At 47.9% G+C, this 13,356-nt stretch overlaps 1 protein-coding gene across 4 annotated transcripts in view; it reads left to right on the top strand.

Moving 5' to 3' along the window:
* Positions 1-13,356, top strand: part of NDC1 (NDC1 transmembrane nucleoporin) — a 63,056-nt gene continuing 49,700 nt past the window's right edge. The window contains exons 1-5 of one of the 4 annotated variants that reach the window (XM_089300594.1): positions 419-718; positions 2,313-2,433; positions 3,519-3,575; positions 4,619-4,720; positions 8,301-8,475. In XM_089300594.1, coding sequence (XP_089156720.1) covers positions 3,539-3,575; positions 4,619-4,720; positions 8,301-8,475 — 314 coding nt within the window. In that variant the 5' untranslated portion in view covers positions 419-718; positions 2,313-2,433; positions 3,519-3,538. Of the gene's footprint in view, positions 131-337; positions 719-2,312; positions 2,434-3,518; positions 3,576-4,618; positions 4,721-8,300; positions 8,476-13,356 lie in introns of those variants that run through there. The other 3 variants (XM_089300593.1, XM_089300595.1, XM_089300596.1) reach the window with 3 other exon arrangements.

Below are 13,356 nucleotides of genomic sequence, written 5' to 3' on the forward strand. Positions count from 1 at the left end.
AGAAACCAAAGGCAAAATTTTGAGGGAGATAAGATTTCAATAGAAATCGCTGAAGACATATCGTGAGCGGGCCAAAACATGCTTCGAGTTCACTTTTAGGCAGCTGATAAAGTAACCGGGAGAAATGAAGGTAAGTGTTTTTGCTAGAACATTTTAGATCAGGGGTTTAGATGCAGGGTTTAGATCAATCAGCACGACGACCGGGTTTTATAAAAGACTACGATTCCCAAAATGCCTCATGGCACGACCCAGACGACTTCCACTCCCAGCATGCCGCTGTTTGGAACTGCGAGTTCCAGAATGCAACGCTCCCAACCCTGGGCCCCAGAGAGCCGTCGAGACTACAATTCCCAGCATGCAGGGCCGCCCCCTTGTTCTGGCGCCCCGCAGGTCCCTGCTTCGCAGGGACTTTTTGGATTCCAGAGGCCGTTTCCTGGAGTCACAGCCCCGTTCGGATGACGTGAATTCGGGGCCGTTCTGGCCCGTCGAGCCTGTCCAGACGAAGTCCCAGAGGGATGGCTCAGGGCTTGTGCCCGGCTTTGCTCAGGCAGCGTTTGAGGCATCCCCAAAAGGGTCCTTCTGGGGCCTTCCCCCCTTTGAACTGCGGTGGCGGGCGGGCACTCTGTCTGCCGCACTGCTTGGAGTAGGGGCCGCCATCTCCATGGTCACGGCCATGAGTGGGCCCCTGGCCGGCGGGTCGCGGGACATCCTGTGGCGCGTGAGTACGGCGCTCTGTGGCGCGCGCTGCGAGGATCGGGCGGCGCTGGTGGGCCGCGGTCGCGCGTGCGCTCTGGCGGGAGTGGGCAGTCCCAGAGTGGCGTGGGGCGAGCGCGTGGAGAGGGGACCCCTTGAGGGGCAGATGACGGGACTGGGTGGGGGAACAGCGCGAGTGGAAGCCGCTTATGGCTGGGATGGGCGACCTGCATGGAAATTGAGGCGGGGAGTGGAGTTTGGATGCCTCGGTAGTGGGTCCAGCAGGTGCAGAATAACTAAGTTGTTGATTCTGTGGGGTAAGAAGTGAGGAAGAGTGTCCAAAATTGGGGGGAGTGCGGCCTTCATCAGAGGCTGGGGTTGGGGACCCAAGTAAGCAAGGCAGGTCGAGTTGGGGGTCTGCCTTGGGATTGAGCTCGGAGCTGCTGCCTCGTTGAAGTTGTTGAATCATGGGTGCTGCATCTGATCCGCGGGGAGCAGAGAGAAGCGGGAGCGAGACCCCCTGTAGGAGTGGTGCTTCTACCCAGTGCACCGCCGTCCGCTCTGTACTCCTAGCTGAAAGCTCTTCTGTGCTATTATAATCACCCAGGTCCTCGATCACAAAGCCCTGTAGCTTGTCCCCCTGCACGGCGGTTGCAACCCGTTACTTTTCCCTTTCCCATCGCCCCTGCCTTTGTGTGGACACTGTCCGTAGCCTTTGGCTTGGGCGGTGCTCATGGGTGCCTCCTGACTGCTCTGTCACTTGGCTGCTCTGGCCGGCCCTGCACCAATAAACACAAAGCCGTTGTACCTTCCAGAACACACATGTGGTTTTGACTTTCATGCTGAAACCCCTCCCCCTCCCCCATATCCCTCCTTGTATTCACTGACAGTCTTCTGCCTCCTATGTTGTAGGCACTGGGGATTCAGATGTGAATGAATACATTGTTAAAATGCACTAGTTGCTTAGTGCAAGAGAGTGTCTCAAATAATTGTAATAAATTGTAGATGTAAAATGCATATGGGTCCCATAAAGTGTATACAGCCTTTGGATATTTTTTTTAAGATTTATTTATTTATTTGAAAGTCAGAGTTACACAGAGAAAGGAAAGGCAGAGAGAGAGAGAGAGAGATCTTCCATCTGCTGGTTCACTCCCCAATTGGCCGCAACTTCTGGAGCTGCACCGATCCGAAGCCAGGAGCTTCTTCTGGGTCTCCCACGCGGATGCAGGGACTCAAGGACTTGGGCTATCTCTTACTGCTCTCTCAGGCCATAGCAGAGAGCTGGATTGGAAGTGGAGCAGCCGGGACTCCAACTGGCGCCCATATGGGATACTGGCACTGCAGGCGGTGGCTTTACCTGCCACAGCGCCAGCCCCACAGCCTTTAGATATTAATGTAACTATAAATTAGACTTAGTTGCTGTCAACTAAGAAAGACAGTTTCACCCCAGCCCCAAAGTGTGCTGTGACTGACTCCCAGCCTAGTGCAAGATTTGATTACAAGGGATTTGGGTATAAATACTGGTGATCAGCATTAGCATCCTATATGAAAAGGTAGGATTTGCATAACAAATAATTTAACTGGCTTCTTGACTGAGGGGCTGCTTTGTGTAATTGCAGATTTTGGGCTGGAGGATCATTTCAAGCATTGTTTGGTCGGTGCTGCTTCTACCCGTCTGCACCACGGTGTTTATCATCTTCAGCAGCATTGATTTATTCCATCCTGTACAATGGCTGTCTGGTAAGTGCTCGCCAATTTGGTGAAACCATTCCTAAGACCTCCTTCTCAACTTTAGAACCACATTATGTTTCCAATAATGTAGTGCTAATGATTGCCCATATTGATACATCAGAGTATCCGCATTGAGATAATTTTAAGCCATTTTAGCATAACATAAACCATCTTTTATTGTGTAGGTTAGTAAACCTGTCAGACTGAGTTCCTGGCTCCCAGCTAAAGCCTCTGCCCAGTCTCAACCGTGGCAGGCACTGGGGGAATAAGCCAGCAGATAAGAGCTCTCTAATCTGTCTCTGCCTCTCTAATTAATTAATTAAAGATGAAGAAATTAAGGAAGATAAGTGCTATATTCTTGAGATTTAAAATTGCTAAAAAATTTTTTGGAGACAAATATTTCTAAACTCATTAAAATATAACTTGTTTTATGCTAATTAATAATAGTTACCAATTATTGCCTGTCTGTGCTGGGCACCACGCTAAATACATGTCCGTATGTATGTGTACACACACACATACACACACACAGCCTGTTGTGCTCCCTATGACTCTATTTATTTTTCACTTTATTTGGAATGCAGAGAGAATTAGGTTATTTTTGAAGAGTTACCATCATTCATTCTTTGTTTTTTAAGTCTTATTTTTACTTATTTGCAAGGCAGAGTGACGGGGGTGGGGGGGGATCTTTCATCCACTGGTTCACTCCCCAAAAGGTGGCAGTGGCCAGGGTTGGGACAGGTTGATGCCAGGAGCCAGCAGCATTCCATCCATACCTCCCACATGTGTGGCAGAGGCCCAAATACTTGGGGCCAAACTCCACTGCCTTCCCAGGGAGCTGGATCAGAAGTGCATTATCTAGGACTGCCATATGGAATGCTGCTGTGCTTTTATTTATTTATTCTCTAAAAATTTATTTTTTATTTATTTGAAAGGCAGAGAAAGAGAGGGCCTCCATATGCTGGTTCACTCCCCAGATGGCCACAATGGCCTGGGCTGTACTAGGCTGAAGCCAGGGGCCCAGCACTTGTTCTAGATCTCCCATGTGGGTGCAGGGACCCGAGCTCTTGGGCCATCTTCTGCTGTTTCCCCAGGTGCATTATCAGGGAGCTGAATGGGAAGTAGAGCAGCCAGGTCTCACACTGGTGCCCGTAAGTATGCTGGCATTGCAGGTGGTGGCTTGACCCACTACACCACAACACTAGCCCCAGTCCTGGTTCTTTTAAAAATAATTGGTCTTGTTACTAAGTCTTAGTCTACTCAGCAAGTGTATATCCCATTTTATTTCTCTTGTTTAGGTTTTTAGGCATACTATATACATAGGTTGAACTTTGAAATGGAGTGTCAGTTGTTGGACTACTCCACAATGTGACTGTGTTAGTATTCACAGAGACGTGGTTTGTTCAGATGATTTATGGATTCTGCTGTTTCCAAAGATGTTACTTTGACTTTAGCTGTAGGAGCTAATTGGGTTTATTAAGAGATCTGAAAAGTATCATTTGCATTTTAGGGAGAAACTGTTGGTTTGCTGTTGAACATTGTGTCTCTTTTTTGCATGATGAAGTGTTTACACATGGTAGTATTTTATCTGATGTTAATGTCTGTAGCATTTAAAAGAAATTCTACTGTAATTTTAAAGTACACAAAGCTAAGTTCAAATAATAATTTGTGATTCTTGAGTTTTTCCAATGAACCTGTCTGCAAGGTACATTTAGAATCTTCAAGAAAAGATAATTTTTTAAAATTATTTTTTATTTTTTTGACAGGCAGAGTTAGACAGAGACAGACAGACAGAGAGAAAGGTCTTCCTTCTGTTGGTTCATCCCCCAAATGGGCGCTATGTCCGGCACTGCGCCGATCCGAAGCCAGGAGCCAGGTGCTTCCTCCTGGTCTCCCATGCAGGTGCAGGGCCCAAGCACTTGGGCCATCCTCCACTGCACTCCCGGGCCACAGCAGAGAGCTGGACTGGAAGAGGGGCAACCGGGAAAGAATCCGGTGCCCCAACTGGGACTAGAACCTGGGGTGCCAGCACCGCAGGCGGAGGATTAGCCTAGTGAGCTGCGGCACCGGCCCAAGAAAAGATAATTTTAATGTTAAAGTTATCCTTGCTGTTCAAGAACCCTTACATTGCAATATGTTGAACAGGACGTTGAGACTGAATAAACGTCACTAACCCATCTCTCCTGTGTTTCAGATTCCTTCAGTGATCTCTACAGTTCCTATATAATCTTTTACCTCCTATTGCTGTCAGTGGTAATCATAATCATAAGTGTTTTCAATGTGGAGTTCTACACAGGTGAGTTTCCCGTGTTAACCATGTTAAGAATATGAATATATTTTACTAAGGGCAGACTTCATGCATTTTATATGTGGACAAGTGTAACAGGCTGTGTTTTGTGTCAAAATTGAAAAGTGCACAAAATCATATCCTTTGAATGATATACCTTAAAATTCATTCGGGTGCTAGTTTCTCTTGTTAAATTTAAAACTTTCAGGAAAAATATTATATAGGGCTACCTAGAATAGTCAAAATCAGACAGAAAGTAGGAGGGTGGTTCCAGGCACTGGGTGTTGTTTATGGGCAGTGTGTCACTGGGGGAGATGGAAGAGTTGGAGATGAGTGGTGGGGATGGTGTACAGCACTGGGAGTGTACTCAGTGCCACCCAGCTGTGCACTGAAAACTGGTTCAGATGAGAAATCTCATTAACGTGTCCATTACCACAGGAAAACAAATGCAAACCTTGAAATAATTCTTGGCTAGTGTCTTTTTTTTTTTTTTTTAAGATTTTATTTATTTATTTGAGAGGTAGATTTACAGACAGTGAGAGAGAGAGAGGCAGAGAGAAAGGTCTTCCATTGTTGGTTCACTCCTCAAATGGTAGCAATGGCTGGAGCTGGGCTGATCTGAAGCCAGGAGCCAGGCGCTACCTCTGTGTCTCCCATGTGGGTGCAGGGGCCCAAGCGCCTGGGCTATCCTCTACTGCTTTCCCAGGCTGTAGCAGAGAGCTGATTGGAGGAGGAGCAGCCAGAACTAGAACCGGCGCCCATATGGGATGCAGGCGCCGCAGGCGGAGGATTACTACTGTGCCACAGCACAGCTAGTGTTAACGCTGTGATTTAGCCAATGTATTATAAAAAGAATTCTTTTACAGGGTAGCAGATCTAGACCAGGTGATTTAATTTCAAATATAAAAGCCTGTCATTCTATGACTGTCACAAAATCTTTAGAGCACTACGTTTTGTCTCAGGAGAATCACCTGTTAGATTGTGGCGCTTGTTATACTCAGTTTCTCTTCTACTCTTCCTGCCTTTTCAGATTCCCGAGTCTGTCCTTAAGGCAGAATAACAAGGCTTTCTGCCACTTGTTCTCTGGCCATAACTTCATTCTTCCTTTTAGCTCTTTGGTACTCCCTTGTGAAACCAGGTACAGCATTTCAGACCCTAGCTGGGCATGCTACAGTGCATTTCCTTTTCCTTTGCTTTCCTGCTCCCTCACTAGAGGTGGTTGGGTCTCTTTCTCCAACTATTTTTAGAGATTTATTTCTTTATTTGAAAAAGTTGGAGAGGGTGGGGAGAGAGAGAGACAGAGACAGACATGTAGAGAGATCTTCCATCTGCCTGTTCATTTCCCAGGTGGCCACAATGGCCGGGGTTGGGACACGCCAAAGTTAGGCGCTTCATCTGGGTCTCCCACATGAGTGGTACAGGCTCAAACATGTGGTCCACCTGCTGCTGCTTTTCCCAGCCCTTTAGAGGGAGCTGGCTTGGAAGTGGAGCAGCGGTGCCCGTAAGGGATGCCGGTGTTGCGAGTGGCAGCTTTACCAGCTATGCCACAGCACTGGCCCCTCTTTCTCCATCTTGGAGCATGTGCTCTTTCCCCCTCTGCATGTACCTGCATCCTCTGTGTAGATTCCACAAGTCATGAGTCACTGGCTCATTCCTTCAGTAACATTCTGTATGCATTTTCTGTGTGCTTGACATTGTGAGTGGAGAAGAGAACAGTGGTATGTCCCAGCTTTCTCCAGGGCATCACAGTTACTGGGAGACAGACAGCAGACATTAGCATGTTTGATTGCAGTACACTGAGTGGGAGTGGATAGGAGTACCACTTAGCCAGCCGGGAGCTTTTCGAGAGATGATGATTAAACCAAGCCTTCAGGGGAGCAGTTGTGTTAAAGAAGGAAAATGTTCTTGAGAGAGAAGGAATAGCATACAGAGAGGGTTAGTGACAAGAGGGGTTTAGTATATTCAGAGACCTGTAAGTCAAGTGCACAGTCCGTGTGCCTGGTGGGCACGTCGGGTGGAGAGCGAGAGGTGACAGCAGCCGCTTCCCCACACACCCTGTGCTCCAGCTCTTCTCTGTGTGGATGAAAGAACACCTGCACAGTAGGGAAGGGACACCCTGGCCAGGTGAGCGTCCCTCACCTCTCATCCATTCACACCTGCCTTGGATTGTCAGAGAAGTGTTAGTGATCACCTGTTTTAGTTTGTCACAGGTGCATTGCATGCTGACTGTTTCAGATGCTGACAAAGTCAGCTTGCTGGAGGGCAGCAGCCAGCTCTTTCTTCCGCTTTCTTTTAAAGATTTATTTATCTATTTGAAAGACAGACTGACAGAGAGACAAAGGGCAAGTGACAGATCTTCTTTCTGCTAGTCCACTCCTAAATGACTGCAAGGGCCACGTCTGGGCCCATCAAACCAGGAGCCAGAAATTCCATTCAGGTCTCCCTGCAGGATGCAGGGGCCCAAGCACTTCCCAGGCGCACTAGTAGGGAGCTGGATCAGAAGCAAAGGAGCTGGGACTGGAACCAGCTCTCTGATACGGGTGGCAGCATTGCAAGAAGCAGCTTCACCTGCCATCTTTCTTCAGTTACTATCTGTTCTGTTGTGGTGCTTCAGAGAGTACCAGTGTGTGCACCAGGGAATTTTAGTGAAAAATGAAAAATGTGGCCGGCGCTGCGGCTCAGTAGGCTAATCCTCCATCTTGCGGCACCGGCACACCGGGTTCTAGTCCTGGTCGGGGCACTGGATTCTGTCCCGGTTGCCCCTCTTCCAGGCCAGCTCTCTGCTGTGGCCAGGGAGTGCAGTGGAGGATGGCCCAAGTCCTTGGGTCCTGCATCCCATGGGAGACCAGGATAAGTACCTGGCTCCTGCCTTCAGATCAGCGTGGTGCACCGGCTGCGGCGGCCATTGGAGGGTGAACCAACGGCAAAGGAAGACCTTTTTCTTTGTCTCTCTCTCTCACTGTCCACTCTGCCTGTCAAAAAATAAAAAAATAATAAAAAAATTTAAAAAAAAAGAAAAATGAAAAATGTTAGTTGTACTGTCTTTGGGTTTCATCCCTAGATGTTTTGGCTTTTCTTGTTTGTGTATGTCTGTTATTGATCTTCTCTAATTTTGGTAACTTAGTATTTTTTTTTTTTTTTTTTTTTTGACAGGCAGAGGTAGACAGTGAGAGAGAGAGACAGAGAGAAAGGTCTTCCTTCCATTGGTTCACCCCTCAAATGGTTGCCACAGCCAGTGCGCTGCGCCAATCCGAAGCCAGGAGCCAGGTGTGCTTCCTCCTGGTCTCCCATGCGGGTGCAGGGCTCAAGCACTTGGGCCATCCTCCACTGCTTCCCCAGGCCACAGCAGAGAGCTGGACTGGAAGAGGGGCAACCGGGACAGAATCCGGTGCCCCGACCAGGACTAGAACCCGGGGTGCTGGTGCCACAGGTGGAAGATTAGCCTAGTGAGCCGCGGCGCCGGCCTCTGCAGTGTGTTTCACAGTGTGCATTCCTTCCTCCCCTGTGTGTGTGGGAGGAGAGGTGTGGTCAGATCCTCTGACTCCACGTGCCGTGGGTTGTGACGCACAGTCCTGTTTTTTCCTTACAGTCGTGCCTTCCGTTCCCTGCTCCAGACTGGCCCTGATAGGAAAGGTCATTCACCCTCAGCAGCTCCTGCACTCCTTTGTCCATGCGGCCATGGGAATGGTGATGGCGTGGTGTGCTGCCGTCATCACCAAGGGCCAGTACAGTTTCCTCGTGGTTCCCTGCACCAGTACTGAGAGGTAAGAGTAGATGCGTTTCCTGAGGAGCCTTGCTAGCTTCTAAACCCCAGGTGACCCACGCAGGTTAGTAGTTTCTGGACACCCTTTGGTTTCCAGACTTCTAAAGAAGGGGCTTGTTTATCTATTTCAGATGTTTTTGGTGTTTTCTGTTTGTCGAATTCAGCAAGTTTAAAAAACTGCTGTGTGTGCCAGGTGCTGTGCGAGGTATATTTGGTTTGTGAGAGTGAATCAAACCTAGACTATAATAATCAAACCTAGACTCTCTTGGAGAGAACAGAAGGGAAATCAAGACCTGGATGTGGATGGATGCAGTAGGAAGAAGAAAGTGAGAGGTGCAGATACGCTCTGGGAAATGAGAAAGCAGGGAGGACCCACACGTGTCCTTAGATGAAGTGGCATTCAGCTTGGAGTGTGAAGGAAGGGTGGTATGAAAAGAAGGAAAAAATAATTTTAAATAATTATAATGCTTTTAATAGAGTGCTTTTACAGTGTTGACATTTAAACAGTTCTTTAGCACAGGGCATTGATACAAATTTCAAGTTGATATTTTGACTTTAAAAAACAAAAAAGAGGGCCAGCATTGTGGTGTAGTGGGTAAAGCTACTGTCTGCCGTGCTGGCATCCCCTATAAACGCCAGTTCCGGCCCGGCTGCTCCACTTCTGACCCAGCTCCCTGCTAATATGCCTGGGAAAGCAGTGGAAGATGGGCCCCTGCCACCCTTGTAGGAAACCTGGAAGAAGCTCCTGGCTTCAGCTGGGCACAGCACTGACCATTGCAGCCACCTAGGGAGTGAACCAGCAGATGGAAGGTCTCTCTTTCTGTCTGTCCCTCTCTGTAAAACTCTGCTTTTCAAAATAAATAGAAATCTAAATAAAAATAAAAAGTAAAAACTGGAGTGGTCTTAAGATCCCTACTGTCCCCTGTATTTTAGTTTTCTTTTGACCCTATTTTTTTTTAAGACTTATTTATTTTGCTTGAAAGTCAGAGTTACACAGAGAGAGGAGAGGCAGAGAGAGAGAGAGGTCTTCCATTGGGTTCACTCCCCAATTGGCTGCAATGGCCAGAGCTGTACTGATCCGGAGCCAGGAGCTTCTTCCGGGTCTCCCACGCAGTGTAGCGGCCTAAGGGCTTGGGCCATCTTCTGCTTTCTCAGGCCACAGCAGAGAGCTGGATCGGAAGTGGAGCAGCCAGGTGCCCATATAGGATGCGGGACTGTAAGTGGTGGCTTTACCTGCTACGCCACAGTGCCAGCACCCTTAGCTATTGTTCTACAAGGAGTCTGCAAAAGGTTCATAGGAAAATGGATATTATGCAAAACTTATGCCTGGGCTTCAATTTTTTTTTTTTTAAACGGCTCATGTGGGATGCTGGCGTTGCAGGCAGTGGCTTACTCATTATGCCACAACTCCATCTCTTAATTTTTTTAAAGATTATTTAATTTATTTGAAAGGCAGAATTATAGAAAAAAAGAAAGAGGAAGACAGAGAGAGACCTTCCATCGCTGGTTCACTCCCCAAATGGCTGCAACAGCTGGGGTTGGGCCAGGCCGACACCAGGAGCCTAGAACTCCATTTGAGTCACCCACATGGATGGCAGAGACCCAAGCACTTCTGTCATCATCTGCTGCGGTCCCAGGCACGTAGTAGGGAGCTGGATTGAAAGTGTAGCAGCAGGAGCTGGAACCATGTGGGATGCTGGAGTCACAGCGTAGCCTCACAGCTGCTCCCCAATACCAGCCCCGGAATTTCAATTTTCTTACACCAAGAAAAAGGTAGCTTTTTATTCCATTTTTCTATGAACTTTCTGAAATATGCTCATATAAGACAATTTTTCCCCCAATATGTTTGCTTTAGTGAAAATTGTACTGTTGATAAACATTAAATAATAAATGCCATCTCTTAGTAGGGAAGTGTCAACTGTTCATCTTGATGAATCTTAAATTCTTTGCACTTCTCTTTTTTTTTTATTTTTAAAGATGTATTTATTTATTTGAGAGGCAGAGGCAGAGAGAGAGAGGTCTTCCATCCGCTGGTTCACTCCCCAGATGGCCGCAATGGCTTTAGCTGTGCCAATCCAAAGCCAGGAGCCAGGAGCTTCTTCTGGATCTCCCATGTGGGTGCAGGGGCCCAAGCACATGAGCCATCCTCTACTGCTTTTCCAGGCCATAGCAGAGAGCTGGATTGGAAGTGTAGCAGCTGGGACTTGAACCGGTACCCATATGGGATGCTGGCACTGCAGGCGGCGGCCTTACCTGCTACACCACAGTGCCAGCCCCTGCACCTCTCTTCAATGGAGAGGCAGTGAAGTTCTAGGGAGCAGAAGGCAGCAACAAGCTATAAGCTCTTAAAGGGATTAGTAGCCATTTGAAAAACAATTTTTAAATTTATTTGTGGGCACCTGCACCCATGTGGGAAGATCCAGAGGATGCTCCTGGCTCCTGGCTTCGGATCAGCTCTGCTCTAGCCATTGCAACCAACTGGGCAGTGAACCAGCGGATGGAAGACCTCTCTGCCTCTCCTTTCTCTGTGTAACGCTGACTTTGAAATAAATGAATAAATTTTATTTTATTTTATTTTATTTATTTATTTATTTTTTTACCAGCAGAGTGGACAGTGAGAGAGAGAGAGACAGAGAGAAAGGTCTTTTGCCGTTGGTTCACCCTCCAATGGCCGCCGCGGCCAGTGCACCGTGCTGATCCGAAGCCAGGAGCCAGGTGCTTTTCCTGGTCTCCCATGGGGTGCAGGGCCCAAGGACTTGGGCCATCCTCCACTGCACTCCTAGGCCATAGCAGAGAGCTGGCCTGGAAGAGGGGCAACCGGGACAGAATTCGGCGCCCCGACCGGGACTAGAACCCGGTGTGCCGGCGCTGCAAGGCAGAGGATTAGCCTGTTGAGCCACGGCGCCGGCCCAAATGAATAAATCTTTAAAAAATTGTTTGGGCCAGCGCTGCGGCTCAGTAGGCTAATCCTCAGCCTGCAGTGCCAGCACACTGGGTTCTAGTCCCGGTCGGGGTGTCGGATTCTGTCCCGGTTGCCCCTCTTCCAGGCCAGCTCTCTGTTGTGGCCCAGGAGTGCAGTGGAGGATGGCCCAAGTCCTTGGGCCCTGCACCCGCATGGGAGTCCAGGAGAAGCACCAGGTTCCTGGCTTCGGATCAGCGCGATGCACCATCTGCGGCAGCCATTGGAGGGTGAACCAACGGCAAAGGAAGACCTCTCTCTCTGTCTTTCTCTCTCAGTGTCCACTCTGCCTGTCAAAAAAAAAAAAAAAAAATTAAAAATAAAATAAATTGTTTCTATTTGTTTTATTTGAAAGACAGCAAGAGAGAGCTCTTCCAGCCATTGGTTCACTCCCCAGACCCTGTGACAGGATTGGACCAGGCCAAAGCCAAGGATCTGGAACTCAGTCTGGTTCTACCATGAGGGTGGCAAGACCTTAAATACTTGAGCCATCATCTGCTACCTCCCAGGGCACACATTAACAGGAAGCTAGATTGGAAGCAGAGTAGCCAGAACTTGAACCATTCACTCTGATATGGGATACAGGTGTCCCAAGTGGTGTGTTAACCATTGTCCTAATGCCAATTATTAATATATTTACTGATGTTTCAGTCAGAGGTTTTGGCAAAACTAATCTCTTTCATCATTTTGTAACTCATAATCTAGAAAACAGTCAGTCTGGAGTCTGACTTCTCATGGTGGTAGGACATATGACCGTCCTACAACCTGTACTTACTCATGAGAAATTGACTCCTGCTGAATTATGATGTGTTGGTACTCTACACCCCCGGACAACTGAGAGTTTATAGTCTTACGAAACTGTCAAGGGAGTTTTAGAGTTGATGTTCACCAAATAGACAAGTTCTTACGCTAACAACTAAAAGGCACTGTCAGGCAGAACTGATTGGGAAGTGGCTTAAGGCAGCATCCACCAGGGGATCCTCTTGGATTTAACTAAATATTCAGGACTTAAAACCGTAGATTGTCAGCTGGGAAGCATCCTGAGCTCCTCTGAGCAGGAGCCCCTGAAGCAGTGTTTACAAGGTCCCAGAGCCATCAGAGTTGTCTTGCTGGTGATGCAAAGCAGCTCCAAAGAAAAGAGGTCTGCATGAGACGGGTGTGGGGCTGCCTGTTTAAAGGCTTTGTGCCCTACAGGATCCAGGATCTCTTATGGCAACTTTATGAGCATAGCATCCAGTGTTCCCAGAAGGGAATGCTGTTATAAGAGCTAAGACAGGGAGAGGCCCAAAGTTAGGGGATCTCTACCAGATGCAAATACATAGACTTTGCTCAGTCCAGATACAGTTGTCCAACTCTCAAGCGACGTTGCTGATTACGGTAGACATTCTTACCCATATTGGGTTTCCAGGGGACAGAGCTAGAGTCAGATTCTTTTATTTATTTGTTTGAAGGAGTTACAGTGAGAGGGTAAGACACAGAGAGAAAGAGATCTTCCCTCTGGTGCTTCACCCCTGTGGTGTCCAGGACTGAGCGGGGAGCCAGGAGCCAGGAGCTTTTTCAGGTCTTCCACGTGAGTGGCAGGGACCCAAGCACTCGAGCCATCTTCTCCTGCCTTTCCCAGGCACATTAACAGGGAACTGGATCAGCAGTGGAGCAGCTGGGACTTGAACTGGCACCCGTAAGGGATGCTCGTGTTGTACGTGGTGGCTTTATCCACTACACCACAACGCTGGCCCTTAGGGTCAGATTCTTAAGCTTGTGCAAAATGGGTTTTTAATAAATTCTGCTCATACTTGCCTAAAATTAACCTTTTTATTAGAATTTGGGCCATTCCTAAGTGATCAACTTAGAGCTTTGCCTTCAGTAACTGTTGAAACCAAAACAGTGATATATGTCCCTGACTGTTGAATCAATAACTTTACT

The sequence above is a fragment of the Oryctolagus cuniculus genome, chromosome 7, assembly GCF_051225735.1.
Source record: "Oryctolagus cuniculus isolate XC-2025 breed Fujian yellow rabbit chromosome 7, ASM5122573v1, whole genome shotgun sequence".
Classification (NCBI taxonomy): domain Eukaryota; kingdom Metazoa; phylum Chordata; class Mammalia; order Lagomorpha; family Leporidae; genus Oryctolagus; species Oryctolagus cuniculus.